The sequence below is a fragment of the Aquila chrysaetos genome, chromosome 15, assembly GCF_900496995.4.
Source record: "Aquila chrysaetos chrysaetos chromosome 15, bAquChr1.4, whole genome shotgun sequence".
Taxonomy (NCBI): domain Eukaryota; kingdom Metazoa; phylum Chordata; class Aves; order Accipitriformes; family Accipitridae; genus Aquila; species Aquila chrysaetos.
The window spans coordinates 12,257,433-12,272,175 of NC_044018.1; the positions used below are offsets into that span (position 1 = coordinate 12,257,433).

Below are 14,743 nucleotides of genomic sequence, written 5' to 3' on the forward strand. Positions count from 1 at the left end.
AGCTTAATGTCAGTAAGAGAAAGTGTTTTTTCAAAGCAAGTTGGGGATGAACATACTTGATCCTGTAGTGGCTATTAACAGAAAAGCTGTAAACTGTGCATCTCGCGGGAGTGTTGTGGTTCTGCAATGTCAAGTTGCCTTCCCTAGGTGGGGGGAAATTGCTCACAGGTCAGCTGACTAAGCTGTCGGCCTAAATGAAAAAAAGCTTTTAGTGAAGACTCGTACTAGTAGTAATGATAATACATGGACTCTATCCATGAAGTGTTAAGGATTCTTCCTTACTAGAGAACATGATGCTTAGGAGCTCTTGTCAGATTATCCTGTCTGTCTTTTTTTTTTTTTTTTTTTAATAGGAGGAAAAATTCTTGATTTCTTCTTGGCATCTCAACAGTGATGTGAAAATAGTTCAGATTCAATGTTATATTTTCCTGTTCCAGGGAAAGCAATTGCTTAGCATGAATCATTATCCCTTAGGGCTAAAAATACAATAACAGGTGTCTGCTTTTTTAACTTGATACTAAATAGGATTATACTACAGGGAATTTCTGTGAAGGCTAACGAGCAAGAAACTGTTTTGTGAATCTATTTGCACTTTGTGAAAAAGCATAGTGTCTAAAAGGTTGTAGCTCTGTTGCTACAATACCTGTACAGAGATACCACTAAACAGTTTGTGCTGTAATTACAAGCTCGCATTTGTAAGTCTTGTCTGCCTTCCAGTTGCCTGTTAAGCATATCTGTAGTAGATGTGGTTTTACTGCCTTTTCTGGAAAAAATCTGTGTGGGTTTCATGATGGCGGATGTGTCAAGTCCCTAGCTGTGCATCAAGACTGTTTTCCAACAGAGGAAGCTACTTTGCTAAAGAAGTCTTATTCTGTTACTCCTGTGGTAGGTGAAGACTAAAGCCACGGAGCTGTGATACTGAGGAATGAGATGTAAATACGTCAGCATGGGAATAGAAGGAAAGTGCAGAACATGTCAAGTCTGCTGTCAGGCTTGTAAGTCAGTTAACTTTGTGCTTAGTGCTTTCCCCTACATTAACCCAGTGGGTAAAGCATAGCTATTCCTCAGTCTGTAGTAACAAGCTACTGAGAAATCACAGGACGCACATGTAATATGCTGCCAGAGTTTTGCACCTAACAGAACATGAGTATATGCACTTTAAGTGGTATGGTGACTTCTCTGTATGTCTTACATCATGCTGACTGTCTCCCAAGAAGTGACTCTTATGCAGTGTTTTCTCCAGATAGATGAGTGGCAATCTTAATCTGCCGTGACAGAGCTCTGCCAGCACAGCATAGGCTGCCTGGCGTAGCCTGAGCCACCTTCTCCCCTCTTCCAGCTGTGTGGAGGAAAAACATAGCAACTAGGGACTGCTGTGAGAATCAAGCATGAGGTTGGGCAGCCTATTTCAGCGCTGTTAACTCAGTCTCAGTTGTGGCTTTCTGGGTTTCTGATTCTTTTCTTCAAACCAGGACTTGAGGACAACACCACTTGGGAATAGAAATCTGGTATTTACAACCTTGTCTAAGGCACCTTTATTTTTTTCATAAGATCAGTCAATATCTTGAGATTCTTTATGTGTTCATGGGGATTTAAGAGTTGTTGAAGAGCAAGCTGATGCCCGGGTAAACTGTGGCTCTACTCTTCAGCTCTTCTAAAAGTTCTGTTTACTGTCATTTTGTAAAATGAGAAGTGTTAATAGATGGTCCTTTGCCTTTCTGATACATGGGAAAACTCAAGGAGATTCCCTTTCATAATTAGACTAGGATTTATATAAAGCTTCTTGTCAGCTTTTCCAACAGCATGTGAGATATACACAAAATCCATTTGAATATCAGTAAAACCTTTTAAAGACATGACAGTAATACTCTCCCCACCTCAGAGGTGTCTGTTTATACTAAAATTCAGGAACTGTCTTCCCGGTTATATATATATATAAAAACAAAAAACAACAACAAAAAATCCTCTTCAAGTGTTGTATCAACACCTCTTTGCCTTTTAAGTGGATATTTTATGACCACATGCTTTTCCCCCTGGTATTTGGGATGTTATTTTTATATCCCTGTTAACACAAGTTGAAAGCAGATCAATCTTCTTTGTTTATGCTTAATGTCTTCTGCAATTTCAACAGGTGAATGATAAAAGTCTAAGCAGAAAGTGAAGTCTGGTGTGACTTGTTTTTATAGGAAAATAGGAACAATAACAGAAGTGTACTGCAGACAGTTATTTCCATTTCAAATAAATGGCAGCAAGTCAGTGCTACAACTAGCCTCATATCTGGTCACTGACAGAAATGCAGAGCTCTCATTTTAACTACAGTCTATATTCAATGATATGGCTAGTATTTGAAAGCTCTGTACTACTTTGGTGATTTAAAGCAGCAACAACTTACTGTTTATACTGAGGAATTAAGAAAACTGACATTTAAATTTTCTGGCCCAATTAATTTTCTCTTTTGGTATATAGCTTTTTTTTTTTTTTAATCTCAATGTCTTCAGTAAAAGAGCAAATGCTATGCACCTCTATCCAGAGGAAAATATGTTCTGACAATGATCTAATGATTTGGGAAGCTTTGGTTCAAGTTTTGGCTTCTGCCATAAGTTTGAGTCTTCAGCTAGTCCCTGCCATAAAATTTCTGCTCTCTTTTGTGCATAAGAGTCCAGAAACACCTAAACACGGTGTTAGCTAGATTTCCAAATCCCAGGCAGGCATGTGCTTTGAAAGAAGTGCTCTAAAGCATAACTAAGCTGAATTGGTCTCTATATAGTACTTGGTGTAGTCATAAGAGAGCAAGCCTGGGCTCCTGTTGCTGTGTAAAGAAGCAAAAAGTCAGGGGCTTCATCAGGGAAGGGGTTTCAGATGGACCTAGCTTCTATCGCTCATTAGAACCAAGCTGCTTTGTTGGGAGCTGGGACTTCTCTTTGGAACCGCGTTTCCCATCCATTAAATCCAATAATAGCATTTGTGGCTGTATGGCAAATAAGTTGGGCAGTAAAAGTCAGTCAGATCCTGGCTCCTTAGAAGCTGAGGTGTGTATATATTGTGGGTTTTTTTTGTTGTGTAGGGTTTTTTGGGTGTGCGTTTTTGGTTTTTTTTTGGGGGGGGGGGCGGTGTTTTGGTTTGGTGGGGGTTTTTTTGTTTGGTTTGGGGGGGGGGGTTTGTTTTTGTTTTTTGGGTTTTGTGGGGGTTTTTGGTTTGTGTTTTTTTTTTTTTTTTTTTTAGCTACTGCCGTGCAGAGCTTGACGGATGGCCCCTGGCATCCCTAGGCAGAGGGGATGTGGAGCTGTGGCAGCTACCAGATAAGCAGCTCTCCCAAGGAACTGGCTGAAGCCCTTTTGCAGGAGGCTTTCTTCCCCGCCGCCAAGCACACCTATGTGCAGCCCAAATGTGTAACCATAAAACCTCTTGGCACCTACGTGGTGCCCCTCAGTGTAGAATTTCAAAGCGGTGTGTGTGGGCGGGCGGCCCCAGGCTCCCCTCTGCTTTGGGGGTGGGGGGGGCTCTGGTGCTCCCAGAGCCAGGGCTTGCCTTCTTCCACGTGTGATCCTTTAACCACTGGGGCATATTCTCTCCAAGGGACTTACTCTCCCCACCAAGAGGGAATTTGGCCTCCTTGCCATCTTCAGGGTTCTTGTCTAGGTATTGCTGCTGCTGGCGGGTGCCACGCTGCTGCACCCTGTTTGTAGGGTGGGCAGAGAAGCTGTCACTCTCCTGAGTTCAGGTGGACAGCCTGCCCTCGAGAGAGAAGCTGTACAAGTCTCCTGAATCCTGGGCTAATACTCTACCTACTAGGCTTCCTCCTGTCCATTGGTGTGCCTTCTGCTAAACGAAGCAGCATCACGTATTTCCAGCTGCACCAGAACAGCCTCTGGTCTCTGAGGCACGGCACAAAGCCCAGAGCCTGTCCTCATACTGTTGATAGCAGCAACTCCTACCCCCAGCAGCACCAGCTGCCTGGCCGATGGCACCAGAGGAGTTAACTTGTCTAAAACCCTTTATATGTAACTGCCTGCTCTGCCCTGCTTTATTCTTCCATAATAAAAGGGTGAGGATGGCTGTGGGGCAAAAGTTCCTCTTTTCTCTGGCTTCTGAAACTTCAAGCGCTCTGTCTCTGTGATCACACCTGGTTTGCCCCCTCAGCAATTTGCCCTGAGCGGAGGCAAGGGCCCAGCTCTGAGCATGAAGAGCTGCTCAGGAAAGCAGCTGGAGGGGTGCTGCCATCTCCCCCATGACGTGGTGCCCCTCGCTCTGCTTTTCTCCTGCCTTCAGCCTCTTGCACTGCACTGCTCTCTGCTGCCTTTGGGCAGGGAGAGCGTATGGGTAGTCTGGGCTGTTTCCCTCTGGCTCAATGCAAAGTGTGGGTTGGTTGGTTTGTTTTTTAATGTCTGGGAGCACTTTTTTAAAAGGCAAAATATCTACTTGTAGTGCGCAGCAACTGATTCTGGGAGCAGCAGGATGGTGTAGTCATCTCATCAGTAAACTGAGAGTGAAGGACTAGTAGTTTAACCAAATTGCCAGGTTTAGAATCTCAGGAAAACCTTGAGATACAGAACAATCTGTTTTAATTAATTAATTTCTGTAGAAGATCTTATAATGTTCTTCATCCACTTTCTCTTTAGTATTTGAGCACTTACTTGCTGCCCTTTCAGCTTTATGACTAGCCACTCATGAAGTATAATTTCATGTACCAATTTCTTGTACGAGAAAACTGTGAATGCAGTAGAAAACTATGTTTTGGTGGTGGTGGTTTCTTTAGTACCCATGTTCTGCTCTGCATGTTAGTAAAGAATTTCAATGACATGCTAACCTGGAAAAGGGAGAGCTCTTGGGGCTGGAAGAATTCATCTCATTGTCTGGGACTAAACCCAGTTCCCTTTCCTATAACCCTTTAGCATGGAAAACAACTCTATCCCTTAGGCAGAACACATTTTAATTCCTCAACCGTGAACTTCTAATGATTGTTGGGCTGCTACTTTAGCTTTATTTCCATGAAGATTTTTAACATATTGTGTTGAGAGGAGATGCTTGTATGTGAAAGATATCCTCTACTTCTGTGACTCATGCAACTTTTTCAGACTGAGGTTCCACTTTTTTGCCTCTGTTCTATGGATTATTGTGGTGTTGCTGTTGGAATTCAATATAGCTTTAAGGACCTTACGTGCAATCCTGGAGGCTAGATCTCATACCCTTAAGTGGGAAACTTAACTTGGTCTCTTTCACATCAATTAAATATCCTGAATTCCTGGGAGTAAAGGAAAGAGAAAAGAGGAGGAACCTTAACTGTATTCAATTTTATTGGAAAATAAATAAAATCTATCATTTAGTATCACCAGGACTTGTACCATCATGAATATAGTAATTCAGACTATTTCCTCTGGATCAGTGAAATGTCTATGCCGGGGGAAAAATTACAAAGGGAGGGGTTTAAAGAGATGCTCTATGTCAGGTAGAGCAAGAATTCATTTCTTTCCATGAGGGGAGAAAAATCTGGCAGCTTCTAGGAGATCCCAGTTACAGGCAGGTACTGAACGTACCTGTGCCTCCTACTTGTACACTTCAGTCACTTCCCCTCACACACACACACACGTGCAGGTGGAAGGAGAGAGCCCCTTAAAGGAGATCAAACAAACTAAACCATGCAAGAGTACAATGTATTCTAGTAAACTAAGTCCATCTTGGACATGGGCTTTGGTCCAGCTGCAGCACAGGGAGTGATTTAGGGGAGACTGTTCCCTAAGGTCAGCTTAGATGTAGCCATGTCGTGCTGGAGCTCAAAGTATTTAAAAGTATAGCAGCAGCTACAGCAATTCTGGGGCTAGGGAGTAGGCACAGGCAAGGTCTAGTTCACTGGCACAGAAGCAGTAACGTGTCCTTCTGAAACCTGAAGCCTTGCCTTTGTGCTTACTTAGAGCTGTTGCTCCACCTTGGATTTCCAGGGAGACAGAGGAGCTCTAGAGACACCTAACAAGCTATAGCCCAGCATGTTCAGGGCCTTCACCTGCCACCTTCTCTGGGATGGTGGGAGATGTTAAGCCTGAGCCACTTCACAAATCTGCAGGCTACCTCCCATTGGGACACTGTTTCTGCATAGAGTATTACTTAGCTTTGTCTATGAGCAGCAGCCTTCTGAAGCTACTAGCTATCAGAGTCTTCACTTGTCGATGGGTAAACTGAGGCAGCAATGCTGGATGACCAGCCAAGGTCGTAGATAAACTAGCAATAAAAGTGGATCCTTCTAACTCCTTGTTCCTCTGCTTTAACCATGACCCTACAGGCTTCCCTAGCTAAACAGCTAAAAAGCATAGTCATTACCTGTAGTTTCAGGCATGGAAGATTTAAGGAACAAGGTTAAAAGTCTTCCCAAGCATTGACAATATACCCAACCGCTATACTTGTGAATGATGATGGTCTTTAACATCACAGAATGACAGGGCTATCTTCCTGTGCATCTGCTGGTGGTTTGCCAGCACAGGCGAGCAGGTACCCCTTTACAGCTGTCAGTGACAACGAGAGCCTTTGAGAAAGGACATGGGATCACGCTCTCAGTTACGGTTCTGTGCAAGATCCCACGGGCAACGTGCAATTTCACTCTTGCAAAACATAATCCAGCCTGACCTTGTCTATGTGGCTCTTTATCTGCTCAAATCTGGATCAGCTGCACAAGCTTATACTGAGGAATACTATGCTGACATTAGTGCTGCCACCTCATATGCGCATAAAATTGTCTCTAGTTTGACAATTTTATAGGGCTTTAAAAAATGATTCTACTTATATTCTTGCTGAAACCCTAAAGCTTGTGAGAAATCTAACATTGGTTAAACCAAAACAGAAGCATATGGTATATGCTTAAATGTGGTTACATCTTGAGTGACAGTGCTACCTGCATAAGTTTGAATGTAGCTGCTTTTTTGAGACGCTGAGGGATTTCACACTGATTGCTCCAATATGCACATACCACGTGAGAAGAGCACTGAGGCAGTTTAGGCTGAGCCTCAGAGAAAAAAATGTACAAAGACATTTCTTTCCAAACAAGCAGAAAGAGGGAAAGAAAAAAGAGAAGGATGCAATAAAGTTTTAGCTTTGCAGTGCTCTGCTACAGGATGTATCCGCAAACCTAAGCCATCTGCCCCACACAGACATGCTGATCTATCCATCCTGGTGAGACAAGCCTGTTACCTCCTGGCTGCTGCTCTCTCTGTGTCTTACATATCCCCGTGGAGAAAAGGTTAATCTGACTTAATTAGCTCCACACAGCTCGGCCCTCAGTTTTGCTCCTCTCTGTGCATTGCTGGCCTCAGCACAGTCAAGTCTTACGAATCAGTCTGCAATGAGGTTTACAAAGCAACCCATATTTTTTGGTGGTGTGGTGAGACCTGTGTGATAGCTGTCAGATGAAAATCAAAGTAATTAAGGATTAAGACTATGTCCTCTGTCGTTTGGTTTTTGAAGGGTTTCATGTGCGTGTTTTACAGGACTGTTACTAGCTGTAGGAAACAGCTGATCTGACAGCTTTTAATAAGGAGACATTATGGTTACTAGAACCCTCCTAGGTTTCAGTACACCTTGAGGATAAAACTGCACATCCTTCTGATACCTGAATCAGTTTATTTCATGTCAGAGGGAAGGAAGATAACTTGGCCTAATCTTATTTGTTCTAGCAATTTGATGTAAAAATGTCTTCCAGAATTTATCAGGCATGAAAGCAAAGGGGTTTTATACATTAAATACAGAAATATTGCACATTTCTGTATATATTAATAAAGAAGATAGGATTTAACAGCAGTTTATCTATAAAAAATGTCGGTTTGCTTGTATTTCATTTCCAATATTTAGCAGCCATTGCTAGATTTTACTTATCTATCAATCAGATACATAATACAAGATACAGACTATGACACTGATATTTATTTGTTTACGAGCAAAGATGTTCTCACTATTACTTAGTTTCTTGATTTTTAGGTACAGTGGAAACGTGGATAAATAGACAATACTTGAACTAACTCTACACGTTCTTCCTCATCCTAGTATTAAAGTGCCTACAAATCAATACACTTAGTATTCTTAGAGCGTTGTTGTCATTTACTTTTTTAAAATTCAGTTTAAAACCTATGGATTTACTATTGTCCTTATCGAACAGAAGATCAGTCAGAACAGCGACACGTAAATCCTAGGAAGATCAGTTGGGTTTTTTTTTTTACTTTTGTATCAGACTAGGTTTAATATTTCTCAGAAGCTTATTATTAAAAAAAAAAAAAAAAAAAAAGACATAAAAAAAGCAAAAAGCAAGACTTCTGTCTCAGCAACTCGCAGCTCAGGTTTTTAGGCAATCCTACATCACCTTCCAGCATCGCGTCCTATGTACCACGGTGGCCCTCGCTCTCCCTCCCTCGCTCCGTCCTCCTCTCGCGCCCCGCGCCACCGGGCTCCGGCAAGGAAGAAATTTTGCTGGTTTTTTTTGCTTGTTTGTTTGTAAAGACCCTGAGCGTGCCGGGGCGGGTGGCCCGGGTGGGGTCTACGCCCTCTTGACGCCGTCGAGGAGCTCCGTCAGTTCGCTGATGTACTTGATGGTGTACTTCAGGGTTTGTATTTTGGTGAGGGGCTGTCCCCTCTGGCTGTAGACGGGGGGCAGGTAGTCGCGCAGCGTGTGGAGCGCGTCGGCCAGGGTCCTCATCCGCAGCTTCTCCCTCTCGCTGGCCTTCCTCCGGCGCTGGGCGGACATGCGCACCTTGGTGCCCTTGGGCAGGCGAGCCTGCCCGGGGCTGGGCAGGTAGGCGGGGGGGAAGTCCACCAGGCCGTAGCCCACCAGGCCGCCGCCGCCGCCGTAGGGGGTCTCCGCCGGCGCCGGGCACGGGGACGAGGAGTAGGACTCGAAGGAGGGCGTCGGGGACAAGCTGTGCGGAGACGAGACGGCGTGCAGCTCGAAAGCCCCGGCGGCGCTTTTCCAGTCCCAGGAGGACAAGCAGACGGAGTGCTCCGGACCCAAAGCGTCTTCCATGCTTATCAACGTCTCGTGCAGTTTGTCCATGCCGGAGGAGCGCTCGGGAGAAGCGATGCCCTCCGCCCGCCGGCAAAGGCTGGAGCCGCCGGCGGCCGAGACCTTTTTATGATGGAGGGAGGAAAGTGACGGAGTGGGAACGCGGGTTTGGCGAGAGGAGTTCAAAGGAGCGCCACAAGTGCTAAGATGGAAAATGAACTCCTGATGTGCTAGTTTCTTCTCAATGATAATTATCAACCTTCAGCTAAAAAGCCTTTACGCTAACAGGCGACAGCGAGAAAGGAGGAAAAAAAGATTATCTTCTCGCAACTAAACCGATTAAGGCTGCGCATCTACGTGTAACCTTGCTCTGGGGGGATAAGTAGTGAGAGAGGAAAAAAGAAAATTTACAATTTTACAAAACAATTTACAGATGTAGCATTTAAAGATAAGGACCGCTAAAACAAACGCTGAATTTAAGCCACCGAGCCCTCATTTCTGTGTAACTGTTTGAAGGCGATGGCACTACAGCAGTGATCCGTGCTGACTGCTGCTGAAGTAGTCTCTCGTTATCTGCGTCTTAATCGTAAAAGTCAAAGATAGTTTGTTTGGATTTGCACGTGTTATGGCTCTGTGGATTTCTCTTCTCATTAGATTGTAACTAACTTCTCTCTGGATCGCTTTGGTTTTCCACAGGAAAAAGGAGGAAAGAACAGCAATGCATTCCCTGCAGTCTGTAGATTTATCTGTTATTTTAAATCATGACTGGAAAATCACAAAGGAAATCTGAAATTATAAACAAAGTCAAAGTCCCATTTAAAAAAAAGAAATAGGAAAATGTAATTAAAAAAAAAAAAAAAAAAGTCCAGGAAATAAAATAAAGTGTATAAACTTTGGGCCCAGACAAATGTTTTACATAGAAATTTAATTCGAAGTAATATACAGATTAGACGTGTGTAAGAGAAGACTAGAAGCTACTTCTGTAAAATTTTCTACCTCTAGGAATCCATTCTTCTGCCAAAAAAATCCTTTTCCAGCCCTGACTCAGTGCAGCAGTGAAGTTATATCTTAAGCAGTTCAAGTGAAAATGTATATCCTATAAATTAATAGCATTAATAATGAGCACTTTTCATCTCTAGGCTTCAGAACAGCTTACAGTGGTGATTAATGATCTCTATTACTCTGGGGAAATGGATAAGCAGAGGCAAGGAGTAACTTGCCCAAAATCACACAGCAAATCATTAGGAGAGCCAGGAAAGCTGTCCAAAACTACTGAGCTCTGCAGCTCTACTGAGCAGCTCGGCTGCCAGCCATGACTTTGTATCGGCCCATAATGGAAGCAAAATATAATATATAATGAAAAGAAGGGGAGAAAGAGTGCCAGCCTGGAGGAAAAAGAAAAGCAGGATTTCTTTTAGAGATTCTTTCTGTGTAACGATCTCTGTGTGCATCGTAATCTACTCTGAAAAAAGGGGGCAAATGCCTCTGAATGGCACATAGCCGGAGCAAGCTGAGGCTTTCTGGAATACACCAGTTCTTTCCAGTTGTGAAATCCTCACTACAACCACTCAGGAAAAAAAAAAATCCAATAGTCACCGTAGTCATTAGGAAGGCTTTTGTGAATTTTTATGAGTTTGGGATCAAAACGTTGGGAAGTAGCTTGTGGGAGACTTACTGAGTTTATGCTGAGATGAGTAAGAAAGAACCAAAAAGTGAAGGATTTTTGCATTTCAACCTGGGTTGAGACAGTTTGACCATGATGACCGTGTATCCCATGCAGAAACTCAGGGAGCAGCTCCCCACAGTCAGGATTGCTTTGCGTTTTATGGTTACCCCACTGTATTCTGAGCTCTGCTTTACTCATTCTTTAAGGAAAATGAGCTGAAACAATCCTAAGAATCGCAAATGCCTGCTACAGATTAAAATTAAGACAAGATGAATGACAGGTATTTTCTGTCACTTCAGTGAACTGAATGAGTTTCATTGAGCATCAAGACAACAGTCACAAAGCCACAAGTCAGACACAAGGTCTAATTTAGCATAAATAGGGGACTCGATTTTGTCCCAGTTAAAATCTCTCTCCCACTCTTTTTCTCTTTTCCTCCCCATATTTGTGTTTATAGTGCCTTTTCCATCTGACATGTCCCCTGCTCTTATTTTATGTCTTTCCCTTTTTTGGTAAACACAACAATTAAAAGCCTACAAATAGACAAAAATCAGGATGGGGAGGTGGAAGAGGAGGAACTTCTGCCAAGGTGTGCCAAGAAAAAGGAGCTTGCACGTATACGTATGTGTGTAGATATATAGGGAGAAATACATTAAAAATACACATATTGAGCATATATATATATATACATAAACTGTTCTGCTCAGCAGTTTTTATTTTGGAATCAAGTGTTAATTAAATGCAGTCAAATTTAGAAGCAAAAGTTTCAACAAGTCACTTGTTTGCTGACTATAAACAATGCATGTTGCCAGTTAATTTATACCCCTAGCCTATGGGTTTATCATAGAAAGTGTTGCTCAGACACCAAACGGGAAAAGATTTTGTGCATATCCAAGATGTCATTGCTGTAAATGACAGGTGAACACAGTCAGATTTCACCTCTGTATTCTTATATATAGGGATTCAGATGAGATTAGCCAGGGAAAAGTAATGCAAATTATAGCAATAGCTATATCTTTTCTTATATCTTATGGGTAAATGTTTAGAGTGACCAAGGCAGGATATTAGAGTATGTGGACAACTGCTCTGGTTGCATGAAAAATCACTAGATCTTATAAGCTTATGCTTTTGTAAACTGTTACACAGACAAGAAAAAAAATTACAGGCTTTTCTGTATTAATAGGTAATACGGGGCTAAGGCACATACTTGAAAACTGCCTTGCAGTTGTGCATCCTGTTTTATTACCATCATGCTCCCTGGTGCTATTATAGTTTGTACCCACCCAGTTATGTCCCAAACATTGCCTAACTGCTGTTCAGGGGATGCCACCAAGGGCATAGGGGTGAGCAAAGGGTTTACCCATATGAAAGGAAGCTTTGCCATTAACACGCGTCTTCAGAGCCGAAGAAGGGGCTGTGGCCCTGCTTGCTCTACTGGTATAGATGCAGTCGAAGGTTCAATTTCGAAAAATAGCCACCCATTTCTACCCACAGCCCCCAGGTTCCCAAACGTACTCACATGAAGTGTGCCTCAGTTTTGGCCAAATCGGGAAGCCATGCAATGTCTCTCTCCATGATCCCTGTATGATCCGTAGCCTATGTAAGTCAATAGAGACTCATGGTATGGAGCTGTTCTTGGATTAGCTCATTTTGGGTAGCACTGCGTTTCCACCCACAAGTATGAGAATCCTCAGTGTCCTGGTTTCAGCTGGGATAGAGTTAATTGTCTTCCTAGTAGCTGGTACAGTGCTATGTTTTTGTGTGAAATTATCTCGCAAAGTAGAGACAACAATAACAGGCAAAAATTACTGGAAATAGTAGAACGGTTCACAGTGTTGTTTTATAGCAGGGCCTTAAAAAGTACCATACAGAGGAAGGCATAGCTACAGGCTGGATACCAGGTTTATTTTTCTATACCCTATGACTGTTTGATGCTCTCTCACTAAAGAGCTAAGAAAGTCTAGTATTTCAGGTGGCACCTTCCCAGAAAGAAAATCCATGGGGAAAAAAAAAAAAAAAAGTATTTGCAATCTTTATTTTATTCTACCTCTTGCAAATTTTAGGAATTCCCTTTTTGTCTGTCAGTAATGTCAAAACATTGAAGGGTAGTGAGATACAAGGCTAACACCAATGAAATACGAATTAACACTTAAAAAATGATAAGGCATTTTTCTGCTTGACTGATAGTTTTGATTTTCATTTCAGCAATTTATTCTGCAATATAAAGGCTAACATCTCAATCTTCATCTCTGAATGAATTTCTGAATTCATTACGGAAGGGAGAAGTATGGATGCATGGAAGGAGCAAAAATTTTTCCATTAAAAAAACCACACCCATGGAATAGAAAATTTTTAGAGCTTCCTTATGTGTCTGATTCAGGTTTTAAATCTCAAACAAGTTGTCCAGATAATTGCTGTCATCCATGAGTACGGTAGATAAATGCATTTTTTGTGTACAGTTATTTAAGGACTGATCTACAGGTTTTTTTTTCTATATTAGCATCTATTTCCACCAAGCTGTGAGTTTGGTAGGAGAAACAGACTTGTAACAATATGTAAAAAATCATATCAGACGGGAAAAATGCAGGCTGAAACTGAGTAAACATGGTTAAATATGTTTCAACAACACTAATCCCATAACAGTCAGCCTTCTTTACAATTAGGACAGAAGTCTAATCTTATATTATTGACAAGAAGCAGATTGTACTAGTATCCTTGTAGAGCACTTAGACGATAAAGCCTCATCTTGCATCTTGTACCATAAAAAAAATATCTATTTCCCAAAAGCTTTTAAAGTCACTTCATCTCTTATTAAACAAGAGGTTTCCCAAGTATTAGCTGCTATGCCGCCCACTCACTGCGGAGGCGGCTGTTACCGTCCTGCTTTACAGAGGCGCAGACGAGGAGTCAGTCGCCCGTATATAAAACGTGGGGCGAGCAGCTGCACGTCTCACTAACTCCAGCAGATGCAGCAGGTGTTCAACACTTCTGAAAAATAGTCTTGAACACCTCGGTTTATGCTCAAGCTGGCAATAAAGGAAGGAAAGGATCCACCACATTTGTTATCCAGAGTCACATTAGCCACCACACAATGCTCTTCTCCTTTTTAAGGCTTTCCCTCAATTTGGATAGATGTATTTTTTAAAAATAAGTAGACTTTGCAGCTTTTTTTCTGCTTGTGGAAGATGATTTAATCTGGGTCCAACCTCAACTGAAATAAATAAGACTTCTAGGCAAGCAAGCTGGTCAACAAATATGTACTTTTTTTTTTTTTTTTTTTTTTTTTTGAGGTCAATATGCCAAAGAATACAGATGAATAGCCAGCTACAATTCCCAGAGGGAAAGAAGGCAGTAAGAGAACCAGGACTGATCCTGAGTCCAGCCCTATGAAACGGAGCCTACAACCCTTAGTATAATCAATGAAAACCACGTGTAAATTGGATGTCTAATTGTTATTACCACCTTTGGCCAAACAAACCTGTGGCTAGCACAAAAGAAAACATTGTTATTAATTTGTAGTAAGACCAGGAATAGACAAGTTCTAGTGCTGTTAAAAAGTCCTGCCATAAACATTTAAAACCTTTCATGTTCTCAAGGGCACAACTCCAAAATGCCAAACTAAGAGCCTGCTCATGGGGAAGAAACAGTCAAGTAAGTACCATTGATTTCACTGGGGCTTTGCACAGTGACAAGCATCTCTCTGGCTTTGCCCTGGCAGGATCAGGACCTATCTATTTGCTTTACATCCTCAAATGTAAGTATTTGATCCTCCAAATAGTAGCGGTCCCCATCGACTGACAAGTGACATCAGCTCCGCAATTCATTTAAAACATCTGATCTCCAAGCAACTGGCTTCCCAGATGAAAAGGCCTACGTGTGGAATTTACACCTACCCACCTTTTAAGTAGGGAGTTTATTACCTAGTGGTTTTCAGCTGATATTTAGGAATGTCTTTTTAATACCCCTGTTAACAGAAGTTGAAAGGAGGTTCAACTATGTGGTTGGTCTTTAATGTCTACTGGTTACTTCAGCCAGAAGGACAGGGCAAAGCTGGGGGAGGAAGGGGAGCCTAACAAGGTTTATTTTGCTCAGAAAATGAGAAG

General features: G+C 42.2%; 2 protein-coding genes across 2 annotated transcripts in view; one reads left to right on the top strand and one right to left on the bottom strand.

Annotated features, from left to right (window-relative positions):
- Positions 1-14,333, top strand: part of LOC115351388 — a 28,875-nt gene extending 14,542 nt beyond the window's left edge. The window contains exon 20 of the mRNA XM_030038058.1: positions 14,237-14,333. Coding sequence (XP_029893918.1) covers positions 14,237-14,262 — 26 coding nt within the window. The 3' untranslated portion in view covers positions 14,263-14,333. The remainder of the gene's footprint in view (positions 1-14,236) is intronic.
- MSGN1 (mesogenin 1) lies at positions 8,221-10,288 on the bottom strand. The gene has a single exon (XM_030037532.1). The coding sequence runs from the start codon at positions 9,023-9,025 to the stop codon at positions 8,513-8,515; it is 513 nt and encodes a 170-aa protein (XP_029893392.1). The 5' UTR covers positions 9,026-10,288; the 3' UTR covers positions 8,221-8,512.
- Positions 14,334-14,743: the final 410 nt, after the last annotated feature.